The 26,825-nt window shown below is 35.4% G+C and overlaps 2 protein-coding genes across 4 annotated transcripts in view; one reads left to right on the top strand and one right to left on the bottom strand.

The window, feature by feature from the left end:
• The first annotated feature begins 100 nt into the window (after window positions 1-100).
• Window positions 101-10,723, top strand: LOC140044604 (ribosome maturation protein SBDS-like). The gene is made up of 4 exons (XM_072089181.1): window positions 101-288; window positions 583-712; window positions 1,003-1,203; window positions 10,158-10,723. Exons 1-4 carry the CDS (start codon window positions 161-163, stop codon window positions 10,455-10,457), a joined length of 759 nt encoding a protein of 252 aa, XP_071945282.1. The 5' UTR covers window positions 101-160; the 3' UTR covers window positions 10,458-10,723.
• A 241-nt stretch (window positions 10,724-10,964) lies between these two features.
• Window positions 10,965-26,825, bottom strand: part of LOC140044599 (uncharacterized) — a 31,105-nt gene continuing 15,244 nt past the window's right edge. Inside the window, exons 11-30 of one of the 3 annotated variants that reach the window (XM_072089177.1) lie at window positions 26,410-26,496; window positions 25,193-25,368; window positions 24,933-25,075; window positions 24,382-24,566; window positions 23,277-23,545; window positions 22,474-22,633; window positions 22,101-22,216; window positions 21,348-21,464; window positions 21,084-21,131; window positions 20,302-20,441; window positions 19,357-19,933; window positions 18,427-19,150; window positions 17,629-17,807; window positions 17,265-17,447; window positions 16,691-16,798; window positions 16,214-16,374; window positions 15,636-16,068; window positions 15,044-15,142; window positions 13,672-14,447; window positions 10,965-12,978 (exon numbers count right to left, since the gene is read on the bottom strand). In XM_072089177.1, the coding sequence (XP_071945278.1) occupies window positions 12,271-12,978; window positions 13,672-14,447; window positions 15,044-15,142; window positions 15,636-16,068; window positions 16,214-16,374; window positions 16,691-16,798; window positions 17,265-17,447; window positions 17,629-17,807; window positions 18,427-19,150; window positions 19,357-19,933; window positions 20,302-20,441; window positions 21,084-21,131; window positions 21,348-21,464; window positions 22,101-22,216; window positions 22,474-22,633; window positions 23,277-23,545; window positions 24,382-24,566; window positions 24,933-25,075; window positions 25,193-25,368; window positions 26,410-26,496 (5,389 nt within the window). In that variant the 3' untranslated portion in view covers window positions 10,965-12,270. Of the gene's footprint in view, window positions 14,448-15,043; window positions 15,143-15,635; window positions 16,069-16,213; window positions 16,375-16,690; window positions 16,799-17,264; window positions 17,448-17,628; window positions 17,808-18,426; window positions 19,151-19,356; window positions 19,934-20,301; window positions 20,442-21,083; window positions 21,132-21,347; window positions 21,465-22,100; window positions 22,217-22,473; window positions 22,634-23,276; window positions 23,546-24,381; window positions 24,567-24,932; window positions 25,076-25,192; window positions 25,369-26,409; window positions 26,497-26,825 lie in introns of all 3 variants that reach the window. The other 2 variants (XM_072089174.1, XM_072089175.1) reach the window with 2 other exon arrangements.

Below are 26,825 nucleotides of genomic sequence, written 5' to 3'. Positions count from 1 at the left end.
TCTTGCTATGCTTCAGTGATTTTCTGGTAGGTAGCTTTACTAAAAATAACTAACATATTGGTGGCGATATTTTCAGAAAATAATTTGAAAGCTATTGTTTTTGTTTTGGTTGATTGTGCAATACACCCTGCTCACATTTTTTAGTAAAACATTCTCCAAAATGTCAATATTTACGCCAACAAATCAGATTAGATTAACGAACATAGCAATAGTTCGTATGAAAAAAGCAGGGAAGCGTTTTGAGATTGCTTGTTATAAAAATAAAGTTATATCATGGCGCAACAAAGTGTAAGTAAAACCTCTCTCTCTATAGTCTAGGCTAGCTAGGCAGTAGTAGTAGAGTACGTAGGCCGACGTGAACGGCAGTGGATTTCCCTCCGTGGGATTTTCCATCCATCTAGCTCGACATATGCCTAGGGTGGTGGGGGTAGACATAGGGCCTAAGTTGAAAATATTTTGATGCGCAAGATTACGCTGCTTTTTCTCGTGTTAATTATTAATTGTACAAAAAGAATATTTTTAATAATTTTATATTCATTTCAGTCATTATTAATCAATACTATTTTTGTCTTCAATTCAAAGTGAAAAAGATATTGATGAGGTTTTACAAACCCATACAATATTCACGAATGTATCGAAAGGACAAGTTGCAAAGAAAGAAGACTTACAGAAAGCATTCTCCACAGAAGACTCAACAGAAATCTGCTTGAAGGTACAGCAATAGCAGAAGTTACAAGGCCTATGTATACATAAAGATCTGTCTACACTATCAACTAGTTTGACAAAAAAAGTGTGATGTGCCCAAATATGGTAGTGATATTCCCAAATATGGTAGCGATATGACATCATCATGTCCATCCATATATATAGGAACATCACATTTTATGTCATATAAAATTTGCTAATGTAGACAAGGCTTAATCAGTCATGGTCAAACTTAGATTCCTTTTTTTCATTACATATACATTATTAATATTAATAAATTTAATATATTTCATTTAGATTTTAGCAAAAGGAGAACTACAAGTGTCTGAAAAAGAGCGGCATCAACAATTGGAGTCGATGTTCAGAGATATAGCAACAATTGTAGCCGATAAATGCATCAATCCGGAGACAAAACGCCCCTACACAGTTGGTATCATAGAAAGGGCTATGAAAGATGTACACTATGCGGTTAAACCAACAAGAAATGCTAAACAACAGGTTAGTATTGGATTAATTATTAGTACTAACTATAATAAATGAATACACTCAGAAACCGAGTAAAATACTTGACAAAATATATCAGGGAATACAGAGGGCGTGCTATATCATATCTCATATGGAAGATACAGGCAAGTCAGACTTTAACACTGTACAGTATAAGCTTTTGTGACATCACCAATATATCAATTTTCTTGAAAATCAATAGGCATGTAACTCACCGTAACTCACCGTACACCACTCTAAATGAGTGGTGCAAGAGGCTGGTGGGCCGGTCGTGGCCCTCTATTAGCCCCCCTCGTCTTCTGAAATTTTCTTTTAAATAGTATGGTTGTGTCAACTTCTACTGTACTGGCAGGGAGAGCATTCCATGAATTTACGACTCGTTGGGTAAAAAAATGACTACGGCAATTTAATCGAGCATTATTCTTTTTCAATTTATGTTTATGACCCCTAGTGGCGGTATATTCAGACTTTTGAAAAAGTAAATCACTATCAATAGCCTCTTTGTTAGAAAGAAAATTATATGTTTGAATCATGTCCCCTCTGTGTCGTCTTTCTTCTAAGGTTGTTAAATTAAAAACTTTTAACCTATCTGCATAGGGCATGCCATGCAAACTAGGTGGTAGCCTAGTTGCTCTCCTCTGAACTTTTTCTAATAAAAGAATGTCTTTCCTTAGTTGAGGAGACCATGCCTGGACTGCAAATTCGAGATGAGGCCTGACTAATCCAATATAAAGCGATTTAATCATATCAACTGATTTATATTTAATGGATCTTTTAATAGTACCTAAAACTCGATTAGCTGTTTTGGCTGCTGCTACACATTGTTTACTAGTCTTAAGAGATTTATCAATAATCACTCCCAAGTCTTTTTGTTCTGTTACTTCATTTAGGATAACCCCATCAAGTTCATAAGAATGATTCGGATTATTAAATCCTAAGTGCATGACATTGCATTTACTACTATTAAAGCTCTTTAGGGATTCACGACACCAAAGTGATAACTTGTCAATATCATTTTGTAGTACTTCAGGATCAACCTCGGAACGCACACTTCCAAACAATTTAATGTCATCAGCAAATTTCAACAATGAAGAATCAATGGAAAAATCTATGTCATCAATAAAAATGAGAAAAAGCACCGGTCCGAGGACCGAACCCTGAGGCACACCACTATGAACAGGGGCCCACTCAGATTTCCTACCATTCACAACAACCCTTTGAGATCTATCACTAAGCCAGTTTTGTATCCACATGCCAAATGGACCTTCAATACCATGAGCCAAAACTTTATTCATCAACCTTACATGAGAAACTTTATCGAAGGCCTTTTGGAAATCAAAATAAATTACATCTACTGGTAAACCCTGGTCAATATCATGTCACCTTCTCAAGAAACATTAGTAAATTTGTCAGACAAGATCTTCCTTTCAAGAACCCATGTTGGGATGTATTCAGTAAATGTAACGAGTCAAGATGATCAATGTCATCCCTCAAGACAGATTCCATCAATTTACAAAAATGGGAAGTTAAACTAACAGGCCTATAGTTTGCCGGTGATTTCTTAGATCCTTTTTTAAAAATAGGGGAAACATTGGCTTTCTTCCATAAAGGAGGAACTTAATTTTCGTCAAAACATCTCTGAAATATACGGGCTAAAGGAGTCGCAATAACACTAGGGGTGGATTGCTATAAAACAGTCTTAACTGATCGGTCTTAACTCCCCGATTAAAGCCGGCTTTATCAGATAGACGGTCTTATTAAAGCCACTCCTGATAGACCATTGCTATAAAACAGTCTTGGATAAGACCGCGTAAAGTAACAAATTGAGGGCGTACTTTGCGCGTAGAATACCAAATAAGGTAATGTTCGTCACGCTTGTTCAATTCACAATCATAACAGTACGTACATTTCTACGCGAGAAAATCCATAGGCCTATATAAGAATAAAATCACCGTTATTATTTGATTTAACACTTAAAACTCGTTTAATTGGTTGTCTTTGACGATAAATAATACGTAAAAGCAACAAAAAGAGAGGTTTAGACTGTTTTAAGACTCCTTCGAGTAGGCTTTAATTTTAAAGACCGTTTACAGGTCAGACCGCGGTATAGCAATGGTCTATAAATAAAGACTACTTGCTACGTCACGAATTATAGCCGGCTAAGCGCTAAGACCGTTTATAGACCGCTTATAGCAATCCGCCCCAGCAGTCTCCAACAAAATTCTTGAACTCAAATGATCAGGTCCCGGTGATTTGTTAGGTTTAAGTTTCTGCATCAATTTTAAGAGTCTCTGCGGGGTAAACAGTACAGTGGTTAAAATCTCATCATTTTCAAACTCGTTAGGTAAATTAGGTGGAATAAAATTAGAATCAATTGTAAACACGGATGTAAAGTAATTATTTAAAATTTCAGCAGCTTCCTTGTCATCAACAACTATATTCCCTTCATCATTAACTAAGGGCCCCACTGAATCTTTAGTTTTAGTACTGGATCGGATGTAACTATAAAAAGACTTAGGATCGCGCTTACAGTTATCAGCCAATTTTTTTCTCAAATTTTCTCTTGGCACTCTTTACTTTAGACTTGACCCTATTGGAAAATCTCTTATAAATTTCAAAGTCTATGGAATCCCTCGAATTACAGTAACGTTTCCATAGTTTTCTCTTTTTCCAAATTGAACGAATAACTTTTCTGTTGATAAAAGGCGGTTTTCTATTGTGTCTTCTCAATTTTAAAGGTATGTTATCCCTTAGGACAGAATTATAAACATCTTCAAATTTTGACCATGACTCAGAAATAGATGGAAGTTCAGTTAGGCTGGGCCAATCCACTTCTACAAGCACATCTCTAATATTATTCCAGTTGGCTCTCCTAAAATCAAAGACATATTCAGTACTATCATTAATCAGCGTATCAATATTACAACAAAATTCTAGCATATCATGATCACTAGACCCAAGTCTACCAACACAAGCAACATCAGACACCATATTAGGTTCATTAGTTAAAATAAGATCCAAAATGTTATTTCCTCTAGTCGCTGATTCAACATGTTGGGTAAGATATGCATCTTGAACAAAATCCAAAAAATCCTGACCATCCAAATTAGACTCTAAATTTTCCCAATCAATACCTGGAAAATTAAAGTCTCCGATTATAACTGTAGGACACGACTTATTTAAAACTTCTCTCATAGGTACATACATTTGTATATTATTGTGAAGTGAACTATTAGGTGACCGGTAGACAATACCAATAATGGCTTTCCGACGCTCCTTTAGGTGGATTTCAGCCCAAACACAATTCAATTCAATTCAATTCAATTTTTCAATTCAAGGAACATTTATTCACGTCCAAAAGACAAAAGTAACAAAAACAAAATGGCAAGTGATAAAACAAGAAAATGGACGAAGGCAAATCCCAAAAAGATTACAATCTTGTGACGGGATTGCCTTTACAAAATATTTAAATAAGAGAAGGAAAAAAAAAAAAAAAATATATATAAATAAAGAAAATAAATTAATTAGACAATAAAGAAATACAAAATATATATAAAACCAGTAGATAAAAGTTGGAATAAAAAATAAAAAAAGAACAGAAAAAAGTACAGCTGCATGGCATATAGCGAATATGATGACAATTGAATAATAAAGATAGCAAGTCACGGAACATGGAAAAAACGACCATATCAATCATATCGATCAGTAATGAGACAAAAGGTAATTTTTTATGTTATTATTAAATGAATAGCGGTTGGCAGCACAGGAAATTGAGGGGGGTAAATTGTTAAACAATAGAGGTCCAGAATATCTAATGCTATGTTGAAAATAATTGGTGTTATGGTTAGGGATATATATGTTATTTCTTGTTCTAGTATAATATTTATGAACGGTATTATTAGGAGCGAAAAGGTCGTTTAGATGGCAAGGGAGAAGTGAGTGAGTGGCCAAAAAAACAAAGACACCTTGCTGGGATAGGTTAATGTCCGAAAGTTTGAGAAGATTGAGTTTGGAGAATAAGTGGGAGGAATGTGACAGTGGATGAGCGCCAGATATAGTCCTGATAGCTTTTTTTTGTAGGATAGAGAGTTTAATGATGTTTGAAGGGTAAGTGTTGGCCCAGACAATGTTACCATAGCTCAAATAAGGAAGGATGAGTGTGCAATAAAGGGTCCTGAGAATATTAGTTGGGAGGAAGGAAGAAAGCCTAGAAATGATCCCAAGGTTCTTAGACACTTTGTTCTCAATTTCTTGGATATGGGGTTTCCATGAGAGAGAGTTGTCGATGATAATGCCAAGAAATTTATTATACTTAACAGAGGGGATTTCTTGATTATCAATAACGACTTTAAATGGGGACACATCAATACCTCTAGTCAACTGCGGGGTTCCGAATAGGATGTAACTACATTTATTATGATTGAGGGAGAGTTTGTTGGCAATAAAGTACTGGGACAAGGGGATAACGTTGGTATTAAAGGTGTCAAAAAGAGTTTGGATATTTTTGTTGGCATGAAAAACTGTAGTGTCATCAGCATATAGAAAAAAATTTAGCAGGTTTGAGGTTCGGTGGATATCATTAATGTAAAAGGTGAACAGAAGCGGGCCAAGTAAGGAGCCCTGGGGAACGCCACAGGTGATAGGGCAAAAATTAGAAATAGAGTTAAAATATTTAGTACATTGGGAGCGGTTAGTGAGATAGCTTTTGAAAACGTTTAAGGCGGGTCCTCGGATTCCATAGTGAGACAATTTAAAAAGAAGAATATTATGATCAATGGTGTCGAAAGCCTTGGAAAGGTCGATGAAAAGTCCGATTCCAAATTGACGATTTTCGAATGCATGAATAATTTTGTTAGTGAGGTCGATCAAAGCCATGGAGGTGTTATGTCCTTTTCTAAAGCCATATTGTCTCTTGAAGAGGATGTTATGTTTGCTGATAAATGAAAATGTTCTATCATAGATAATTCTTTCCAAGGCTTTCGAAAAGATTGACAGGATGGAGATAGGACGATAGTTAGAAAGGTTGGATTTGGGGCCAGATTTGTAAACAGGGGTAACGCGCGCCAGCTTCAACCTGTTCGGAAAAACACCTTTGCAGAGGACAAGATTAAAAATGTGACACAAGGGAAGGGAGATAAGGTTGATAACATGTTTAATGGCTTTAGTATGGAAATCATCAGTACCAGGAGCTTTATTGTTATCGAAGGAGGAGATAATTCTTATGATATCCTCTTCTAGGACGGGGGTTAAGAACATTGATTTCGGATTTGGTTGAGGAAGAAATTCTTTGAAAGAAACATTGCTGGGAGGGATTTTGTTAGCAAGAGAGGGTCCGATTTCGACAAAAAAATCATTAAATGCTTTAGAAATAATGACGGGGTCTTTAGTTGGTACTCCGTTACAGTTGACAGGGGTATTGCCTTTGTGTTGGTTTCGGTTTTTATGGTTCAATAAAGAGTTAATTGATTTCCAGGTTGCCTTAATATCATTTTTTTGCTTGGTGAAAATATCATGAAAGTGGATTCTTTTGGCAATTTTGATAGTGGAGTTAAGTTTATTACGATATCGTTTATATTTAATTTCATTGGCAGGAGAAGGGCGGTGAAGAAATTTTGCATAGAGTTTATGTTTATACTTTATTGATTTTAGCAGTCCATTTGACATCCAAGATTTAATTTTTTTGTTCTTGTTTGTATTGTTCCTTTTCAGTAACGGGAAGTGTTGGTCATAAAGGGCTTTAAGTGTGTTATCAAAGAGGTCATAAGCAAAGTCAGGATCATTAGAATTAAGGATATCAAACCAAGTTTGATTAGAGACATCATGGTAAAAGTTGTTAAGAGACGTATTGTTAATCTGTCTGAGAGATGGGATCTCTTCATTGTTTGAGCTAGTGGTAAAACTATCAGAGAGGTTTGAAATATTAAAAACAGGGAGATGATCAGAGATATCGCTATATAGCAGACCACTTATATGAGAACAATCAAATTGATTTGTAATAATATTATCTAATAATGAGGCTGTGGAATTTGTTATTCTGGATGGTCTGTCGATAAGTGGAAGATAGTGATTGCTAAACAGTGTGTTAATGAATTGACGGGCAGTATTGTCGGATTCATGTTTAAGAATGTCAATGTTAAAGTCTCCAAGAATATAAACATTTTTATTTTCTTTTGTTAAATTGGAAAGGACAATGTCAAGTTCAATTAAGAATTGATTTGGGTCAGAGGAGGGGGGTCTATATACAGTACCCACTATAATGTTTTTGTGATGAGGCCGTTTAATTTCAATAAAGATGGATTCGCAGTTGGAAGGGTGTGGGTGTAGGTCACTTCTAATGGAGAATTGTAGAGTATCAAGGATATACATGGCGACTCCTCCACCGTCTTTATGGGTTCTGTGGTTAGAGACAAAATTATAATTTGGGAGTTGGACCAAAGGATTATCGTACTTGAGCCAAGTTTCACTTACTCCAATAATATCGAAAGGCAGATTAATGGATGATAGGAGTTGTTTAATTTCATCAATGTGCTTGAGGATGCTTCTAGAGTTGAAATGAATAGTGGAGAAGCAATCAGAAAGTGAGTCAACAGGAAATTCATTAGGATCATAATATTGGGAGGGACTGTGGTTGCTGTTGGTGAAAAAATTAGAGTCGGGATCAATGTTAGATGTAGAATTGCCAAGGTTCCTGTTAATGTTACGGTTGTCTGAATAGCTGGGCAAGGGGAAGAAGTTTATGTTTGATAATCGGTCGTGGTACGATGTTCCGTCATCTGCGTTAAGGTTGTACATCAAGTAAAAAATGAAAATATAAAAAGAGAAATCTGTTCAGTGAAAATACTAGTTAATATATAATTTAAAATATATGTATAAAATATATATAAATAAATATACACTGTATAAATAAATAAACAAATATTAGATCAAACTGAATATTGGAAAAAAGAAAAATTAACAATGCATAAAAACAAGACTGTCAAAGTAAGGCGAGTTAAGCAGAACTCCGGCAAGGAACTAAAAATTGCAAAACAACAAGAGAACATTATGGAATGGTATAAACAATTATGAAAACTACATGAATATGGCAATCAGGCACTTAAACACTTGGATGATAATAGTGTTCAAAGCAATGACACATGGCAATGTAATCTGATTATTTAAAGATTTTTTATACTGAGAAACAATGAAGAAAAAAACTAAGATACCAATAAGATATAACACACAAACACACCATCACACACACATTAACACCCATCCACCCAAGCACAAACGTATTGAATATTGAAGCATACAAAGGTCAATACTCTGTGTGAATATGGTAATAACATAAAACAAAAAACAGAGAAATAAAACACAAACAAATCAAGCCGAAATCGATGGCGAAAATGGGTAAGTAAAATACAAAAGGTGAAAATCATGAGAAAACGTCATAAGAAGTCAATGCAATGATTATGATGATATTACTTTTGATTTGAGACAATAACATTACATGCAAAGAGTCAGAAATGTCAATATGATGAAAGTTAAGTTTCAATTGGTAACAGATAACACAAAGGTTACGAGAGTACTTATCTGTTCGTTGATCCATGAAGGAAGAACGTCCTGAAAGGCGATCATTTAGATACAGCGAAGATCAGACTCCGATTTGATTACCATCTTTTTCTTGTTTCTTTTTAGTATGCATGTAATACGCCCGTCGATTGACCATGCGGCTTCCACAGCTTCATTGTTTGAGGTCTTATGAAGCAGATTAAGGCGTTTAGATGTTAAGTTTTCTGTGATTGTGAAACCTGACTTTTTAAGCATTTTTTTGTTTTTAAAGACTTCTGATCGGGAACGGTACGACGTAAATTTGATGATAATCGGCCGTGGTTTTGATTTTGTTGCGTCTAACTTCCTTTTACCTAGGCGATGAGTTCGATCAAGATCGCTTAGTTCAATACTGTCTGTTATTTTAGAGCCTATTAAATTAATAGCTAATTCGTCAGTATCTTCTCTAGGTGATTCAGGCATACCATGCAAAAGTAGGCAGTTTCGTCGACTATACTGTTCTAAGTCGTCGATCTTGTCCATCATGGTTCGGTTTTCTGCTACAAGATTTTCATTTTCGCGGCGAATTATATCAATGTCGCCCGCAGTTGCGGCGTTGTCCATGGTTACGCTGTTGTAAACAGATTCCGAGACCGCGTCTAAAATATGTTTACTAATTGCAGAAATTAACACTTTGTTGGTTGTTATTGCATGTACAATATTTTTAAAGAGATCCGGTGATGACAAAATGTGGTTACTAATGCTTTGTGACACAATTGATATGAGATCAGGATCATCAGCCAACAGATTATGAATAGTACTGAAAGTGGCACTATCGATCGGTGAACCCATTACCGGGGATTTCGACGTTGCTTCCCGGTGTTCTGTAGGCTCAGTCGTTTCGTCCTGTATACGGATAGGGCCTGACTTGTCCTTGCCTAAGTCTTCAATAGATTTTACCTTAGAATCTTTCTTTCCTTTGGATCTGGTAGATGCCATATTGAAGTACTCAATTAAGTAAATGAGATAACAGAGATCGATGAATAAATACCAATGATATGATAGTGAAAAATGCAATTTTAGGAGCTTGTACCGGAGCTATGTTGTTAACAGTGCATTGTTGTCCTAAGGGGAAGTGAATTGCTGAAATCCTGCGAAATATCACTTGTTCTGTAATTATATAGCTATTAACACCCAAACATTCAGGACGATAACTTAAACATTGTGGACGCTAACAAACAAAGCAAGTACTATACTTAGAAAAATTCTATTTTGCCAATATAGATTTTTAATCATCATATCTTGTTTATTTTTAATCGCAGATCAATTCCATTTAGTGTGCATAGAAGGAGAGAGGAAGATGTTTTAATTACTGCTTTATTGTTGCTTCTAGTTTATTGATTAATTTTATTTTTTAGGCTTTAGAAGTTATCAAAAAGCTGAAAGAAACGGACAACTTCCAAATAGCACGGGCACAGATGAGGTTACGAATTGGTATACCAAGCAAGGAAACAAGGAAGATCAAAGACAGACTAGCACCGTTGATGTCAAAAGTAGAATCAGAAGAATTTGACGATGAACTAGAATTGGTTTGTCTTGTAGATCCAGGTGTTTATAAAGATGTTGAAGAGCTTGTAAGGTCAGGAACAAAGGGCAAAGGTCGTGTTGAGGTGCTCAGTTTAAAAGATGTAGAGGAAGGAGATGAACGAATAGAATAAACTTGGTGACATACAATGACCTTTAGGATTATCAGTGAAAATAATGCCTACTGCATGATTATTGTACAATGATTATATTGGAAATGAATGCCTACTACTTACATGTAAAAAAGTAGTAACAATAAAAATAAAAGATTTTATATACAAGTAAAATAAATCATGTCTATTCTCATACTGTCACTTAAAAGTGGTCCAATGTTGACAAAAATGGAACATAAATTACCATACAACTAAAGAATAAACAAAATTTATTACGCACAATTTTGTCAAATATGATGTTTTTATTCAACATATGCTTTACATATAACAGCAAGTTACAAGGCTTCTTATGTAACTCATTATAGTGTGCCTCAGCAACAACATAAAATTACCTTAAGACACTGCAGCTTGCAAACTGTAGCATTGCTATGTAGCAAGTGCAATATCTCAACTCTACATTCAGGGCTGTAAAATGTTAGTGAACCTCAAGGCTAGTGGATTTCATCAATGTACTGTAAATTAGGTGTTATGTAAAGTTATTCACTCACAGGGTCTAAGTAAGTAAATAATTGTTTATATGCTCTTGTGTGTATAATTATCATAATTGTATTGTTTTTCTTGTATTTTACCCAAGAGCATATTCAAATAATACAGTATAACTGTTTAAAAATAGAAACTAGCATTTGGGAGAAGAAAAAAAAACAACTATACCTTGATCGAACAGCCACACTTTACAGCCCTGAATGGATGTACTTTCCCGAATTGGTGCCAGAGGGGGACTAGAAAGAAATTTCAGTAGGAGGTATGGTAGAGAGCTGTGCTCCTGTTTGGAGGCAGGAAGAGCCCCTTACTGGCACCAAAACACGACAACTCCCTTGAGCTCTGTTTACACTATCAAACTTTATGTGAAAAAAAACGTGATGTGCCCATATATGCACATGATGGCGTCATATCACTACCATATTTAAGCATATCACTACCATATTTGGGCACATCATAGTTTGAAAGTGTAGACAGGGCTTTACACAAAGAAAAAAGTTTTTTTTTACAGCACTGATGCCACGTTTCATGCAAATAAATGTTGAAAAGTGTTTAAGCATTTTTTTTTATAATTGTAGGAAACGTTTACCTTAAACATGATATAAACATTACTTATATACAGATTTATTTTACATTATCACTCATGTCAATCATTTACACATGAATATTCATGAATATTTACACATGAATATTCAACACCCTGCTTACGTTACAACTGTTAAGCACCTAACATATTGTATTTATACAATTATCTATTTCCAACATAGAAATTATTCTTTCTACAACACATCCTAAGAATACAATGGTACAGCCCACCCCTATAGTATTATTATTTGTGCCTTAATCCTTTGTTATAAATTTTGACTGCTGTATACCATTATTTCAGTCATTACCTAATTGCAAGGGTATACAACATAAATAATATGGTTAGTGGTGTCAAATATTTTTTTTGCGCTACACTTTATAACATAAAGATAATAATACAACCCAACCATGTAGTGCAACACTAATATGTATACCATAAAATCATCGAACATAAACAATAAATGTGTATTACAAAAAAATGTATTGTAAAGCTCTGTCTACAGTATCAACTTTATGTGACAAAAAAATGTGATGTGCCCATATATAGACATGATGATGTCATATCACAACATCACACATTTTTGTTCAAACTAGTTTGATAGTCTACACAAGGCTTAATGATATAAAACTTTACCAAAATAGCATTTAATTTAAAATGGTTAGGTTTTTATACTAGAATGATGGCAGGCCTAATCTGTGGATTTGTTGTTTAATCACTATCTGATAGGGTTTCATACTGAGAGGAAAGCAGAGGTTGAGGTTCTTTATCCCGGTAGCCTGCTACTTGTTTAACAGCCCCTAACCCAGGGGAAGGGCTACTGGTTTGGCTTGAGTGTGTCGGAGGAACATGGAGAGATTGATTTTGATGTGGCATAGGATGTGCTATCCCGGATGGTGCTATCCCAGACGGTGGTCCTCCAATATTTAAAATGGATAATGCAGAATATCTATATTGATTCGCTAAGGGATAGTTAACTTGGGAGGAGCCTGGGTAATGTGACTGCACTTGTTGGCCTGAATCGTCTACAGTTGAAGACTGTGCAGCCACTACAGGATTATGACTAGAAACTATCTTTTCAGAGTTCTTAGCTGCTGCCAAACCTGATGGAGCAGCTTCTAATAAAGTACTTCTCTTACTGTTTGACACTTCTGTGTCGTAAGCATCCGGTCTGGCATTCCCATGTAAGGGTCTACAACCAGAAGATGTGTCTGGTCGAACGTCCTCCGAAGAACTGGCACCAGTGTTCTTTGACGAACTACTGTTGTCAGGCGGCGGATTCTGCCGATTGCTTGAACCACTAAATTCCGCATTTACCAATCGTGTGACGTATTCGTCCATTCGTATTTGTTTATTATCATTACGTTCATGTCTCAATTGAGCATCAATCACATGTTCCATAGCTTGCTGCAGATCAAACTGAAATGACAATGTGTTATTAGTCTTGCAGCTGCTCATCTTCAGTGGTACATTATTTATAACTACAGGCTTAGCAAGCGTTCTTGGTGGAGTACGATTTTGACTCCCGACTGATGGCATTCTAGAAGGCAGGCCCTCAGTCGACGCTGAGCTAGGCTTAGGGCTATCAGCTTTTGGGCTACAGTTTCTACCCTGTAATACTGCAGTCCTTGTCTGATTATCCATTAAGGTTTTCCGTGAGGGTGAATGACCTGACCTATTTCCACCACCGGTTGAGGAAGCATGGCATTGACCTAAAAGCTCAGTTGGATTGTTCCGAGGAGACGACAAATGCATGGGTTTCCCCTGATGTAAACTACTTTCTAGATGTTTTCTAGGTGACAAACTATCTCTATCAGAGCCATAGACTCTGTTCTTTAGCACCATATCTTGGCTACTCTCAACAAGGGGTCTGTCAGGAGACTTTCCAGGCTGCCTATGCAAAGCTGATGTTGAGCTTGGGGATACGCCCCTACTAGCACCAAACCCATCTTTTGTTCGACTATCAGGGACTAAACAACCACTAGAGGGCAGATCAAACCTCCTTGCAGGAGGCGATTGTTTCTTTGTGCTTGAGTGCAAGTTTTCAGTAGGTGATGAGCTTGTTAGGGTGCTACGTAAGAGTTCAGTAAAGTGCATAGACATTTGACTCACTTTGTATGGTACTTGGGATGAAGATGTAGCTTCTGCTTCATTCACACTCCTCGACGTTTCCTTAGAACCAGTACTGGAACTTGCCTCAACTGACGACTTACTCGAGGAAGGTACGGTTGTAGTGTCAACGGTACCAGAATGATCTCTCATAGAAGACGGATTTGGTGAGTTTCCCTGAGACACAACATCCGACGACGCAGCCGGAGATTCATAATGCGAAATAATTGAGTCTATATGTTCAGAAAGTGTTATTTGTGAGGAATCAGGGCAAGATGCAGTCGTCGATGGTTTCTTCACATCTCCAATTGAAGAACCAACTGCTGGTCTATCTTCGGCAGCTTTGCCTTTAGAACTGGCAGACTCCTGCCGTGGTTTCTTATTATTTTCTGCTTCATCCTGATCAGATTGTTGGTTTATTGATTGATTTATTATCACTTCAATTAGATTCGCAGCTGTTATTGGCGTTCCTCCTGAAGGTCCATCCTTCCCGGTTTCCTTATTATCACCGGCACCTTTATTCTCATGTGTAAACAAAGCTGCTATAATTGCTGAATAGTTCGTATTGGTATTTATTTTCCTTTCTCTTTGTGAGCAATCCTCCGATGATGAGTCTGGTTTGTTTTCCCTGACTTGGTCAACTCTCTGCTTGCTAGGAGATTGGTTCCGAGTTGACGGTTCAACCATAGCAACAGGCCGGCGAGATGAGAAATGGCTCTCATTCGGATTTGCATCTGATCTTTCTGTTCGCTTTCCAGTTTTTGTTCCTGACGGCTTATCTGAAAAATATCAAATTAATAACGAAATTAAGCCTAATCATCATGCATTTTTAAATAGGAAACTTTATTGCATTATTATATTATGTCAAAGGGCATCTCTACAATCTATTAAGTCCTGTCTATAGAATCAAACTAGTTTGACAAACAAAGTGTGATGTGCCCAAATATGGTAGTGATATTCCCAAATATGGTAGTGATATTCCCAAATATGGTAGTGATATGACATCATCCTGTCTATCTATGGGCACATTTTTTTATTACAGAAAGTTTGATAGTGTATACAGAGCTTTAGCTTTAGGGAGGTGTTTTAGTTGTTACACATCTAGTTTTATAGCATCTCTTCTAGCTCTAATGTCTACATTTTTTTTTAGTCCTATGGCATTTTTAAATTAATTTTTAGCGCAATTGTATAATTTATAGGAAATGTTTATAAACCATAGGTGATTTTAATAAGTTGAAACACACCTCTATTATCTACATTGGTATTTTTTATATAAATTATAGGTCATTTGTATTAATTATATGGCATGTATATTAGTTCAAGGGAATTTATATTATATTTATATAGTTTGTAAAGTTGTGCAGAAGACACCCACCATCGTTCTTTCTATCTTCGGATGATGTTGCTAGATTTATAAGAGCTTGAAATGCCTCAGTTCCAGTAGGCTGTATGGCAACAGACTTGCTCCGAGAACCTGGTAAATGATTACAAAATGTTATCAGCATCAGTAATGTCATAATATTGTTATCAGTGCCATCAGTAATATCAGAATGCTATCAGTATCAGTAATATAAGTATATTGGTATCAGTATTGTCTTTATAGTATATTTTTATCAGTCCGAATGGTATCAGTAATATCAGTATATTGGTATCAGTACTGTCTTTACATTATATTACCAGTAATGTCAGAATGCTATCAGTAATATCAGTATATTGGTATCAGTATATTGGTATCAGTATTGTCTTTACATTATATTATCAGTAATGTCAGAATGCTATCAGTATCAATAATAGCAGTATACTGGTATCAGAAATGTCGGTACAGTATATTGTTATCAGTGTTATCAGAATATTGTTAGGCTTGTGGCATTGTCATTGTGGTCACACTTAAACCACCTCCTTATGTGGTGTTGTCATCACTGCGATTGGTTTTAATATCGAATACAAATAAACAAAATTGTCCTTACCACTACTACTGTCTGCAGTCACTCTGGCTGCAGCTTTCAACTCATGGTTTGGCGTACCAGTCATGATGCTAGGCCCCACTCGCATCGGCGTTCCCTGCATGATGCTACCCATCGACGGTGGTTGCCCATGCATCCTCGCTTGTGCCTGTGCACCTGGGCTAGCTCCTCTCCCAGAGCTCAACCTAGCCTGATCATGCGGTGACACTCCAGGCCAATGTCTAGGTGGTCCACCTGGATAATCCATGTAAACCTCCCGATGTTGGGCTCCTGACGATTGAGGCCTAGCATCAGGAGGACCTTGCGGAATATGAGCAAGGGAAGTGTGAGGGTGAGGGGGTAGTACATGAGGCGATGCAGGGTGGCTGATTGGTATGTATTGTGCAGGCATGTGGTGGACTGGCAGATAACCTGTTTGTATGTACATCAGACCTCCCTAAAATACAAAGATAAAAACCGCAAATAATATTCTCACATAATCAAAATATCACTTGATTTTGGAAGTGGGGAAGTTTAAACAAAAAATCAAAACTGTTAAATATAAATAATATTTGAACCTAAAAACGAAAACAAAAGAATACCTGGTGAGGGTAAAGCATGTGAGGCGGTAAGTGGGCTGCTTCAAGTTGAGAGTAAGGTGTCTTATTTGTAGGCGTATGGGGCGCTCTAGGAGGTGATGCTGGACGGTCTTTTCCACTACTACTTGGTAAATGCCGCATCTTCTTAGCAGTCAGAAAATCACCTAAACAAAAAATAAAACCATTTTTTGGAATTCATTACCATATAGGTTGTAAGTGGTATAACTTTGTCAAATTCAAAAACTTGAGTTTATACTATTACATAACTCATATTAGCAGTTGCTCATAATCATTAGCAGTTATCAATCCTTACATAGACCAGTTACCCAGTTATTTATAGCAACATTAGGGTAGCTACAAAAAAACTTATGCAGAGTTGTATGTTGTAAAATAAACTTTCGGGTGGGGAGAAAAGACAGCTGGGTGACCCTATCCAAGTGAACTAAGCATCCATGAGCAAGCAAGCCATCTCCAACTAACCTGCTAGAGTCTCTTTAGAGCTGTCAAACTGTCCCCTAGAGAGTGCCATCTCTTGTGCTCCATGAGGGTAATGTACATTATACATACTGTGGCCATCACCACTCCCTCCTAGTATACAACAAGATTGATTGATTGCAGTGCAATGATAATCATCACAGTATAATAGCATTTCTAAATATCAATTTAGCACTAGCCCGATGCATGTCTAATAAAATGGTATGTGGGCTAGTAGTGGGCTATTAAGAAGCATGCACAATCTATCTGTTTGACAGTAAATGGAGTAACTATTTAAATAAGGCTTTGCATGCTAATACTGGAATGAAGTGCTACCTATTTTTTGCATAGAATCTTTACAATACACAGATTGAGTTCTAAAGCTCTGTCTACACTATCAAACTTTATGTGACAAAAAAAGTGTGATGTGCCCAAATATGGTGATATGCCCAAATATGGATATGACATCATAATGTCCATATATGGGCACATTAAAGTTTTTGCTTGATAGTGTAGACAGAGCTTAAGTCAGTGTGTGAATAGGAAAACAGCAACAATCATAATCTAGCCGACATTATACCTTTAGAATGAGCTTCATAGACGACTCGGCCTTCGTATTTTGTAACGGGGCTCTCACGTCGTTGAGCCGCTCGTAAACTGGCTTCATACAGACTTGCGTTCGTCTCTCTGTCCCTGTGATGCGTGGCATGTTCATACTCCCTTTGCATATTTCGTTGGCTTTCATGGCTACCATAATGGCTTCCTGTTTAAAGTAAAAAGGATACAAATAAGTAAAACCTTAACAATCGCAGGTTTATTCTACAACCTAGAATTGTAAAAAAAAACAATATTTTGGGCCAACCCAAGGGACAATATTTAGGGAGTTTTGACTTATTTTATATAAAATTCAAAGAAAGCAAAATAGTATCAACTTTTTATTGTACCTCTTGGTTCTTGCTTAATAGGAATCCCTTTTGTTATGGATCCCACTGATGTTGTCTCTTTTGGCCCAATTGGCGTACCATGTGTGATAGAGCCACCTTGATGCTGATTAGGCGATAGCTGATGATGGGCTTGTTGCATCAGATGGGCATCATACCTCACTGGTGTTCCTTTAGGTACTCTGTACAATGAAAAGGCACAGTGGTAAAGTAGAGTACATCACTATTAATGGGACACTCCTTATAACAATACAGCCAGTCCCTATTCAAGGAGACACCCTTACTAATGATTGGTTCCCACTAGAGACACAAGGATGTAACGCAACACAAGCGAGTTGACCAATGACAAGCCACTGTTCGAATAATCCATGGCTTGTGATTGGTCAAATCACTTGCGTTGCGTTACGTCATTGCGTTGCATCACCAGTGGGAACTAAGCTTAAGGGGACACTTTGTGTGGTAATAAAGGTAGGTTTCTCTAGGGGTGCTGTATTCAATACAAATTGGTGCTTTCTCACTGTATAATCTTGAGGGTGCATAGAGATAACTAAGGGGGTCTGCATTTCTAACTGTTTACATAATTTTATATATATATTACATTAATATATATATTACATTATTATAAATCCAAAGGCAAATTACTGAAAAAATTACAATGCTGTGGGTATCAGCAGCTGGATCTCAATGGAGATACAAAAAAAAAAGCTAAATCAAAACGAAAAAGCCAGAAAAGCAAAAACATTATTATATATATATTCAAATAAGCAGACAACTGTCAATCACAAACAAAAGACCACGAACCTATTGGGTGACGGTGATGATCTTGGATAATTGTTAGGTGTACCATGAGTAATAGATCCAGGCACGGCATGCACCATCTGTATCGTAGGCGATAATTTCTCATCCTTTATAGGCTTGGGTGATTTACTAGGCTTAAGAGGTGGCGGAGGTGGCATCGACACCTTTGGCATCCCAGTGGGAGTAGCTCTAGCCTGCCTTAGTAACAATTCCCTATCTTGGGTGGCTAGAGGTGATGGTATCAAGGGGTATGGTGATTCTGTTTTAGAGACAAACATTCGCGATGACCTGTTATATGCGTCCAAATTAGCAGCTGGATGTCCTCTGTCCATTAGACTTTCATAACCATGGTAACTAGGATAACCGGCATGACCAAAATATGCAAACTGTTGTCTCGCATGTGAATCTTCTAAATGTTCTTGAGGGCGTTCGTAAGGGTCCCTCCGATGACGTTCTTGATGTTGCGATGTGTGGACAATATGTGGGGATGAGAATCCGGAATTAGAGTCGGAAGATCTAGGTCTCATTTTCACAACAGACTCTCGAGAATCTGGCCGACTAGGCGTACGCCTGTCAACCGTTTGTCTTTCACGTCTGTCTACGTGGTTAACTTTTGGGTCCATGTTTGATAGCAATGCGTGAGATGGTTTGGCATCTTTGGGTGTGTGGCTTTTTGTAGTCAAGGAAGCAGATTCTTTTGAGGTTACATCAATTGGAGTTGGTTTTGCTGGAGTAAAAAAAAACCAATTATATTTAAATATGTCGTTGTATTATTAAAAACAATAGGAACACTCACACTCTTTAAAGCTCTGTCTAAACTATCAAACTAGTTTGACAAAAAAAGTGTGATGTGCCTAAATATGGTAGTGATATGCCCAAATATGGTAGTGATATGACATCATCATGTCCATATATGGACAAAAACATACGTACCAAGATGTTTATCAATGGCCGAGTTGATGAGATCCCTGATGTTAAATCTATTCATATTATCCTGTAAGCTAGAGAATGTACTAGTCGGTTGCTCCGTTGTACCTGGTTCGATCTTTATAACTTCCTCCTTTACTTTAACTGCTTTATCCCCACTTGAGCTAACACTCATTTTATTATCAGATGTTTTTTCGCATGTTTTATCAAACAAATCTGTGGCGTGTGGTGCTTCGTCCGCGCTACACGTAGCGCTAGAATCATCGTCTTCTTGCTTTATTTCCACATTTACAATATCAACTTCCATTTTAGTCTCTTCCGATTTTATTTTAATTTTTGAATCTATATCGTTTGAATTTTCCAGTGGTTTTTTTTCAGTATTTGTTTCAGATGTTTTAACACTAGTTTTTGAATCATTTTCAGTTTTAGTTAATTGTTTATCGTTCTTTTGATAAGTTGAGGTATCCTCACTTTCACTAGCACTTGCCGTGTCTGTGCTACAATCCATATCACTGTCTACGTCCGACTCATCATCAGATGAGAAATCAATGGCTGAGCTTCCTGCTGTTTTATCACCAGAAACCTATAAATAATTAAATTTAAATTAAATTGACATTACTTAATACATTAGACTCATTATTATAATTATTATAAGACTCATCTATATTGGTAGTAGATAAGCAAGTATGTAGATAATTAAAGTTCTGATTTATAAGACTTATTATTATATTATAATTATTGTAAGAATCAACTGTGTTGGTAGTAAAGCAAGTAAATAAATAATTAAACTTTTGATCACAAAACAATAAAAAAAAATCAACAGTTGTAGACTTCGTCAGCGGTATGACATTATTATTATAAATGTTCATATATAAAAAACAGACATTGCCAAAATTATTCCTAATAAAATCGAAAAATAGATAACTGTATAACAAAACTAAAATGACATACGTTTTTACAATGTTCTTCAAGGATTTCTTCGAGATGAAGTTTCTTTCTGTAGTTGGAGTAAAAGTTGCGACATTGCGATTCTGTTTTAGAACCAACCATTTTCGAGATGGAAACCCAGTCACGCCCATGCTCCATCAAACCTATGCAATTTAAAATCACAAAATGTATATCAAAATGTTACAAAAAGAGTATATATGGTTATTTTGATATTGAATTTTGGTCATCATAAAAATCAGATGAATTGACCGAATCAATTACTGGACAATCACATCTTCATAGAAGTCAATGTGTGAAAATCTTGATAGAAAATTTCTTTTTTAAATGACAATTAATCACTTGATAGTGTAGGTCCCTCTTCTTTCTAATTGTAAACCATTTTTTGATTACACAAAACATAGCTAGCTTATTGTTAAAGTGACTATAATTATAGACTGAATCTACCTTTAACTCTGTATTGAACTGAAGTAGAATCTGCAAGGGTTCGCGGCTCAATCAATCCATGTAACAAGTCTTCTTGGTAAAGGACTATAACACGTAGGTCCAGTGTACACATCTAGCTCATGTGCACTTTAAAGAATCTAGTCCATCTTTACATGAGTGGTTAGGGGTTACCCCGGTGTACTAGTCCACACATACAGCCACTGTCACACACATCCACTGATCATAACTGAATTCATTGTGCAAGTGGGACTGGACCGTTTCCACCTGTTGGACCCATCCTTCACTAATGTATGTCTTAGTGAGAAGTTTAATAAATAAAAATGAATATAAAAAAAAATTACCTTTCTTGGCAGTGCTCATTTCATCCTCTGTCCACCTTAATGAAGTTTCTGTTAAATAAAATAATGTAATAAATTTAAAACAAAAACCAAAAAATCAAATTATATAGTTATTTAAAGCAACCCACATTAAAAATAAATTGTAGTGTTGTAAATAATAACAGTAAGGAACTTTCACTATTATTCTCTAATAAATTCTTTAACAGTCACCAATACAACATTTCATTAATAATTATCCTAAAATGAAGAAATTAATTTAAAACATACCGTCATTCATCTTATCAGATGTGGTTGATATTTCCATCTCATTTCCTTCAGTGCCAAGTTTCCTGGCTATTCTATTAAAACAGCCAGCACAGCATTTCAGGATTTCTTCGCTTAAACCTAACAAGAACAAGTACATACAATATAATTGAAAAGAAAAACTGTGAAAGCATTGAGAAATGTATCTACACATTGTGAATGTTTGCTTTTTTTAAACGAAATTCAGAGAGCGAGTTTTTACGATCATTCGGGAAACCACCTCACGATGATATGACGTAATAGTAAGGAAATAGACTAGCATGTGGGAGGCATGGCTTTGAGCCTGCCTGTTTCATATTGATTATCTAAAGCTCTGTCTACACTATCAAACTAGCGTGATGTGCCCAAATATGGTAGTGATATGGCATCATCATGTCATATATTCACATTTTTTTGTCACATGAAGTAGTGGAGCTTTACGTACAGTAAGATTCATTTTGATTGCCTTCGGATTGAAAGCTGTTGGTCTCATGTACATAGTGTATGTTAAAGAAGTTGATGCAATATTCCAAAAGAGTAGGGAATTGTCTCCCTATGTGGGGTAGGCGCTGGACTTCTGTCTGCCGTGGGTCTATAGGACATAGTCCGTTTCCAAATAAGCTTGAGGATGATTATAATTACATATACAATCAAATAACATAATAATGATAAAATTATTTGTATTAATAAATAGGCTATTAATAATAATTATTAATTTGGGTTCCATCAAAAACCTACCAATTTCTTCTGCTATACTATTTCTTTGTTCTTCTGGAATTTCTGACCACTTAGCAGGTAACAGTTTTAATTTTCTAACTTTTCTTTTCGGTGTTTTACATGTTGGTATAGGGCACCTATTATAAGCATATAATTAATGAATAAATAATAATTCTTTGTTTTGTTTCTGTGCTTAAAGGAAAAGAATATTTGTTTTAAGCAAATGAAATTCATAAAGAAATTCTCTGGCTACATTGCTACTTGTAACTATTCCAACGTCCAGCTTTAAAAACTCACCATTAAAACTGTATTTCTTGCATTCTTTTATTGTTGAGGCTTTAGCATAATGTATAGTATGTATGTTATTAGAATTAAGGATCTGTATTGTACTTGCCTTCTGCGAATAGACCTACAGCGACATTTACTGCACACTCTCATATTCGAAACAACCTGTGATTTTTCAATACCAAATATACTACAATTCTGGTGCGTGACCGGTCGACTTAAACTACTGCCTAAAGAATTCCTGCAAACTGAACAGTGTGTTGCCTCTCCTAAAATACATAATAAACAAAAATACTTATTTATTAATAAACAAAAATACAGTCATTAGTTCAATGGATGTCTAGAAAGCTAAGACCTTAGTTTTCTAAATTTTACATCCACACACCAAACATGTAATCACATTTAAAGCTCTGTCTACACTAATCAAGCTAGTTTGACAAAATAAAGTGTGATGTTCCGAAATATGGTAGTGATACCCAAATATGGTAAGGAAATGACATCATAATGTCCATATATTAGCACATCACATTTTTTTGTCACATAGTGTAGACAGAGCTTATTACATTATCATTATAATTTACTAAAACCATAAATGACTTAAAAAATAAACTAATCAGAAATATTGTAATATAATCAAAATAGTGGTATACAAATTGTCGTCGTCGTCAAAGCAAACTCTGATCAGAGCCTGGCTTCTTTAACAGCATTCTGAAACCGTCTCCTGTCCTCTGTCATCCTACTTGCTTGCTCCATAGAGCCAAACACATCTGTTATAGTCTTTTTCGATTTGCATCTTGGTCTTCCTCTTCTTCTCTTCCCTGGAATATAAGCCTCCAACACTCTCTTCTCCATTCAATCTTGCCGCTTAATGTGACCAAAATAGCATATAACCTAATAAATTAAAATGCTTACCGTCCCCCGATTGATTGTTTATTATTAATGTTGGTTCTTCCACTGTTGAGGTAGTCATAGTAGAAGACGCAACTGTAGTTGTAGCAGTCGCCAATGTAGAAGTTATTGGAGCATCAACTTGTTGCTCATTTTTATCGCTTTTCTCATTTTTTACTTTTGATTCCTCCTCTTCCTTTTCCTTCTCTTTTTCTTTATCCTTCTCCTTTTCCTTTTCTTCCTCCTGCTTTTCCTTTTCAGCATTTTCTTCTCGTTCTTTTGTTCTACTTCTCCTGATAAAGAATAAAGAATCATAATAATTTTATTCTATGAATTAATGTGTTGCCTGGAATATGGGTTCACTGAATTCAAACGGAAGCTTTGCAGTAGTACATTTTATGTACGGTATGGGACCGAAAGACGTACGTAAAACTTTTCTTTTTCTCTATCAATACGTAAATACATAAAACAATGGTTATATTGTATCTCTAAGAAGAGACAAAATTGCAGTGTGGTGGATGGTTGTAAAGTTTATAGGGGCTAAAGCTATTAAAAATAGTAATGTTTGGTCTCAAAGGTGCTTTTTATTTGGAGTGAGACCTTAAAAATGTATTCGTTTATGTTACTTGAACTGAAGAGATACAACCAAACATTATGTGAAATTTACTTGAGCAAATGCCAACACAGAACAAACTAAGTATGCACTTTAGTTGGCTAATGCATGTCAACATTCTTCTAGCTTACATACTTAATAGGATCGATTCAAGGTAAAATTATGTATTTGGGTTGTTGAATTAAACTGATGAAATGCATATCCTAAGTATATAAACTTTCTATTAAAGATTATATTATTAAATTAAAAACATGATAAATGAAGATTATTAAAATCAGATTTTGAATAGGTTATTTTGTAGTTTTTATGAAATAAAAAAAACACAAAAAATCAGTTATAAAAATACCAACGGTTAAATTTAACCAAAAATCCATTGGCTGGCAGTCAATTTGAATATTCTTTCCTTTAATTACAGTTTTTTTCATGTAAATAATTTTTTTTTCCAGTCCAATTTCTGACAATATGTCATTAAAGAGAAGGTTTGTGCGATATCTTAAGATGTTTACATTAACTTACGTTGGCGGTTGTTTGGAGTCTTCTTCTTTGTCTTCCCTATCTTCATCATCGTTATTTCGAGGAATGCTCGTCTTGGGTGGGAACCTAGTACTGCGACCTTTCTTTGCTTGGTTTTTCCTTAGTATCTGTTTGTAGTTGTCGCTTTTCTTGGTTTGGTAATAATGTAAAACACAATCTGCAACACTCTAAAACAAATCAGTGGATTATTAGCAAAAATATTGGGGCCCTTTCTTTTCCTTTTTGAAAACGTCATCATCTTCAGAGACTGAATAAACATTTTTTAATTTATTTATTTAGTTATACCCATCCAACAATTACAAGATGGATAAACTATTTAATCATTTATCATGCTTATAAACTAAGTCTCATTTAGGGCTTAGGGAGTGGAGTCGAAAGAGTTGTGAGGTACAACCCTGGCACTAGGTCAGGATTGAACAATAGACTCTGGAATTGAAAGGCAAGTATGTTAACCACCAAGCTACATCTTTACTACTACTACTGCTACTAATATTATGTAATTAATAAATCTTAATAAAACATTTTTTTCTTACCTTTTTTTCTAAAAATGATGCTATTAAAAGGAAGTTCTTAGGATGTTGTAGGAATTTCTCTTTAAACATTTCTTTTTCTTCGTCTGACCACGTGTTAAACAATTGTTTTTCTTTGTGTTCTTTCATGGGATCCTCTACAATGCCTATAAAATATAATATTTATATTTACAATTTATTCTGTGTGTAACTCATCAATATTACCAAAATTGTCAGAAATCTGGCAATTTACTTTTTTAACATAAATTATAAAAAATACCTACCATTTTTATTAATATATTTAATCCTACGTTGATGACTGTCAAACAGCATCGGCGGTACAACAGCAAGACTTCTGATATGCCTATCGTTAGCCTCAGCTTCATTTAGGCCGTCCACAATCTCGGCCAGCTCAGCGTCACTTCTTGCAATATTCCCCCAAGTACTCCTACTACCAGCCCTGTAGGATAAAAAAAACACAAAACATAATATCAATACAACACAACAAAATAAAAACATTTTTTTTTTAAATATTTTAATAGGACACCAACAGAAATAAATAAAATTAATTGAAAATTTTTACGGTTTAAAAAATATATTCAAAATAAAAACAATTTTATGTTTTTTGTGAACTTATTTTAACCACAATCATTCAACAGAAAAATGGATATTAACAATCCAGTGGTCTAGTTTAAAAAAAGTTATACCAAGGCCTAGATATCAATCATCATATTTTAAATTAAACGACTAGTTTATACTCCCCCGCCTACTTTAGGTAAATTGATTAATTATTTCAAATTCATCATTTTAATTAACATTAGCATTAGACTTGAAAGTAGATAAATCAAATAGGGAGATAATTAATTAATAGAGACATTTCATGAGTTGTATTTCCTCCAAAATGCTAACCTTTAAATGTATTTCAACAAATGTAGAGTTTATATTCATTTTTGGTAAGGTCAGACGTGTCATCACATTAAGTATTGATACCATACTCATACATAGGACCACATGGGACTAAGTTCATTAAACAATTTGGAGTTAATTGTATACAGTAAAACCCCCTATTAAGGGACACCTTTGGGGCAAAACAAATTGTCCCCTTCATGTCCTCTTGAATAGGGGTGGTTGTTAGTCATGTTTAATTTCTCCTCATTTGTTTCATGGGAAAATGTCCCCTTTATAATGGTGTCCGTTGAATAGGTGTTGTTAGTAGTGTTATATTTCCCGCATTCATTTCATGGGAAAATATCTCTTTAATATGGGTGTCCCAAAGTAGGGGTTCTTTTTATCATTTAAAAAGCCATATAAAATGATAGTTCTCATACACTATATATATTTAATTCTTTTCATTTAATTCTTTTCATTTAATTCTTTTCATATTTTTCACAGGCTTTGAGCACTCTTGAGTTGTATGTACGCTATATGAATCCATATTATTTTTAATATTATTTTTAATATTATTATTATTATTATTATTATTATTCTTGTTGAAAATTACCTTGAAAACCTTTCTTGTTGTTCCCTTTGCTTTCGAATTTCTGGGAATTGCTTTTCAAAATACTCCCTAGCCTTCGCGTCCTTGCCCCTGAAAGTATAATAGCACCGAGTCAACAGTAATGAAAGCCGTTGCATTAGCCATGGTTTAATAGAATCAGACACTACAGTATAAAGATAGGGAATCTTGTTCAATCGGATTCATTTGGTTATTATTATCTATAATATGATAAAGAGCATTGAAATTAAATAATTGTATTAGCCAATTAGTACTAAACACATAAAATATGTCAGTCTCTAATAAAAAGATCTTGGCAATAAAAGATTTTTTTTTTTAGAACATAGGTTCAATTATGCTTTCAAATTCTTCACCCAGTTTTTTGGGGGGATCAAAATCACAATGGAGATAAACAAAGAAAT

The sequence above is a fragment of the Antedon mediterranea genome, chromosome 3 (genome assembly GCF_964355755.1).
Source record: "Antedon mediterranea chromosome 3, ecAntMedi1.1, whole genome shotgun sequence".
Lineage (NCBI taxonomy): Eukaryota > Metazoa > Echinodermata > Crinoidea > Comatulida > Antedonidae > Antedon > Antedon mediterranea.
This window is presented reverse-complemented; position numbering and strand designations above follow the sequence as displayed.

Bases quoted from the DNA above. Each gene is read 5' to 3' on its own strand.
- LOC140044604 (XM_072089181.1), top strand. From the start codon at position 161: ATGTCAATATTTACGCCAACAAATCAGATTAGATTAACGAACATAGCA. The intron at 289-582 runs GTAAGTAAAACC...TTCAATTCAAAG, and splicing joins ATATCATGGCGCAACAAAGT to TGAAAAAGATATTGATGAGG. The intron at 1,204-10,157 runs GTTAGTATTGGA...TTTATTTTTTAG, and splicing joins CAAGAAATGCTAAACAACAG to GCTTTAGAAGTTATCAAAAA.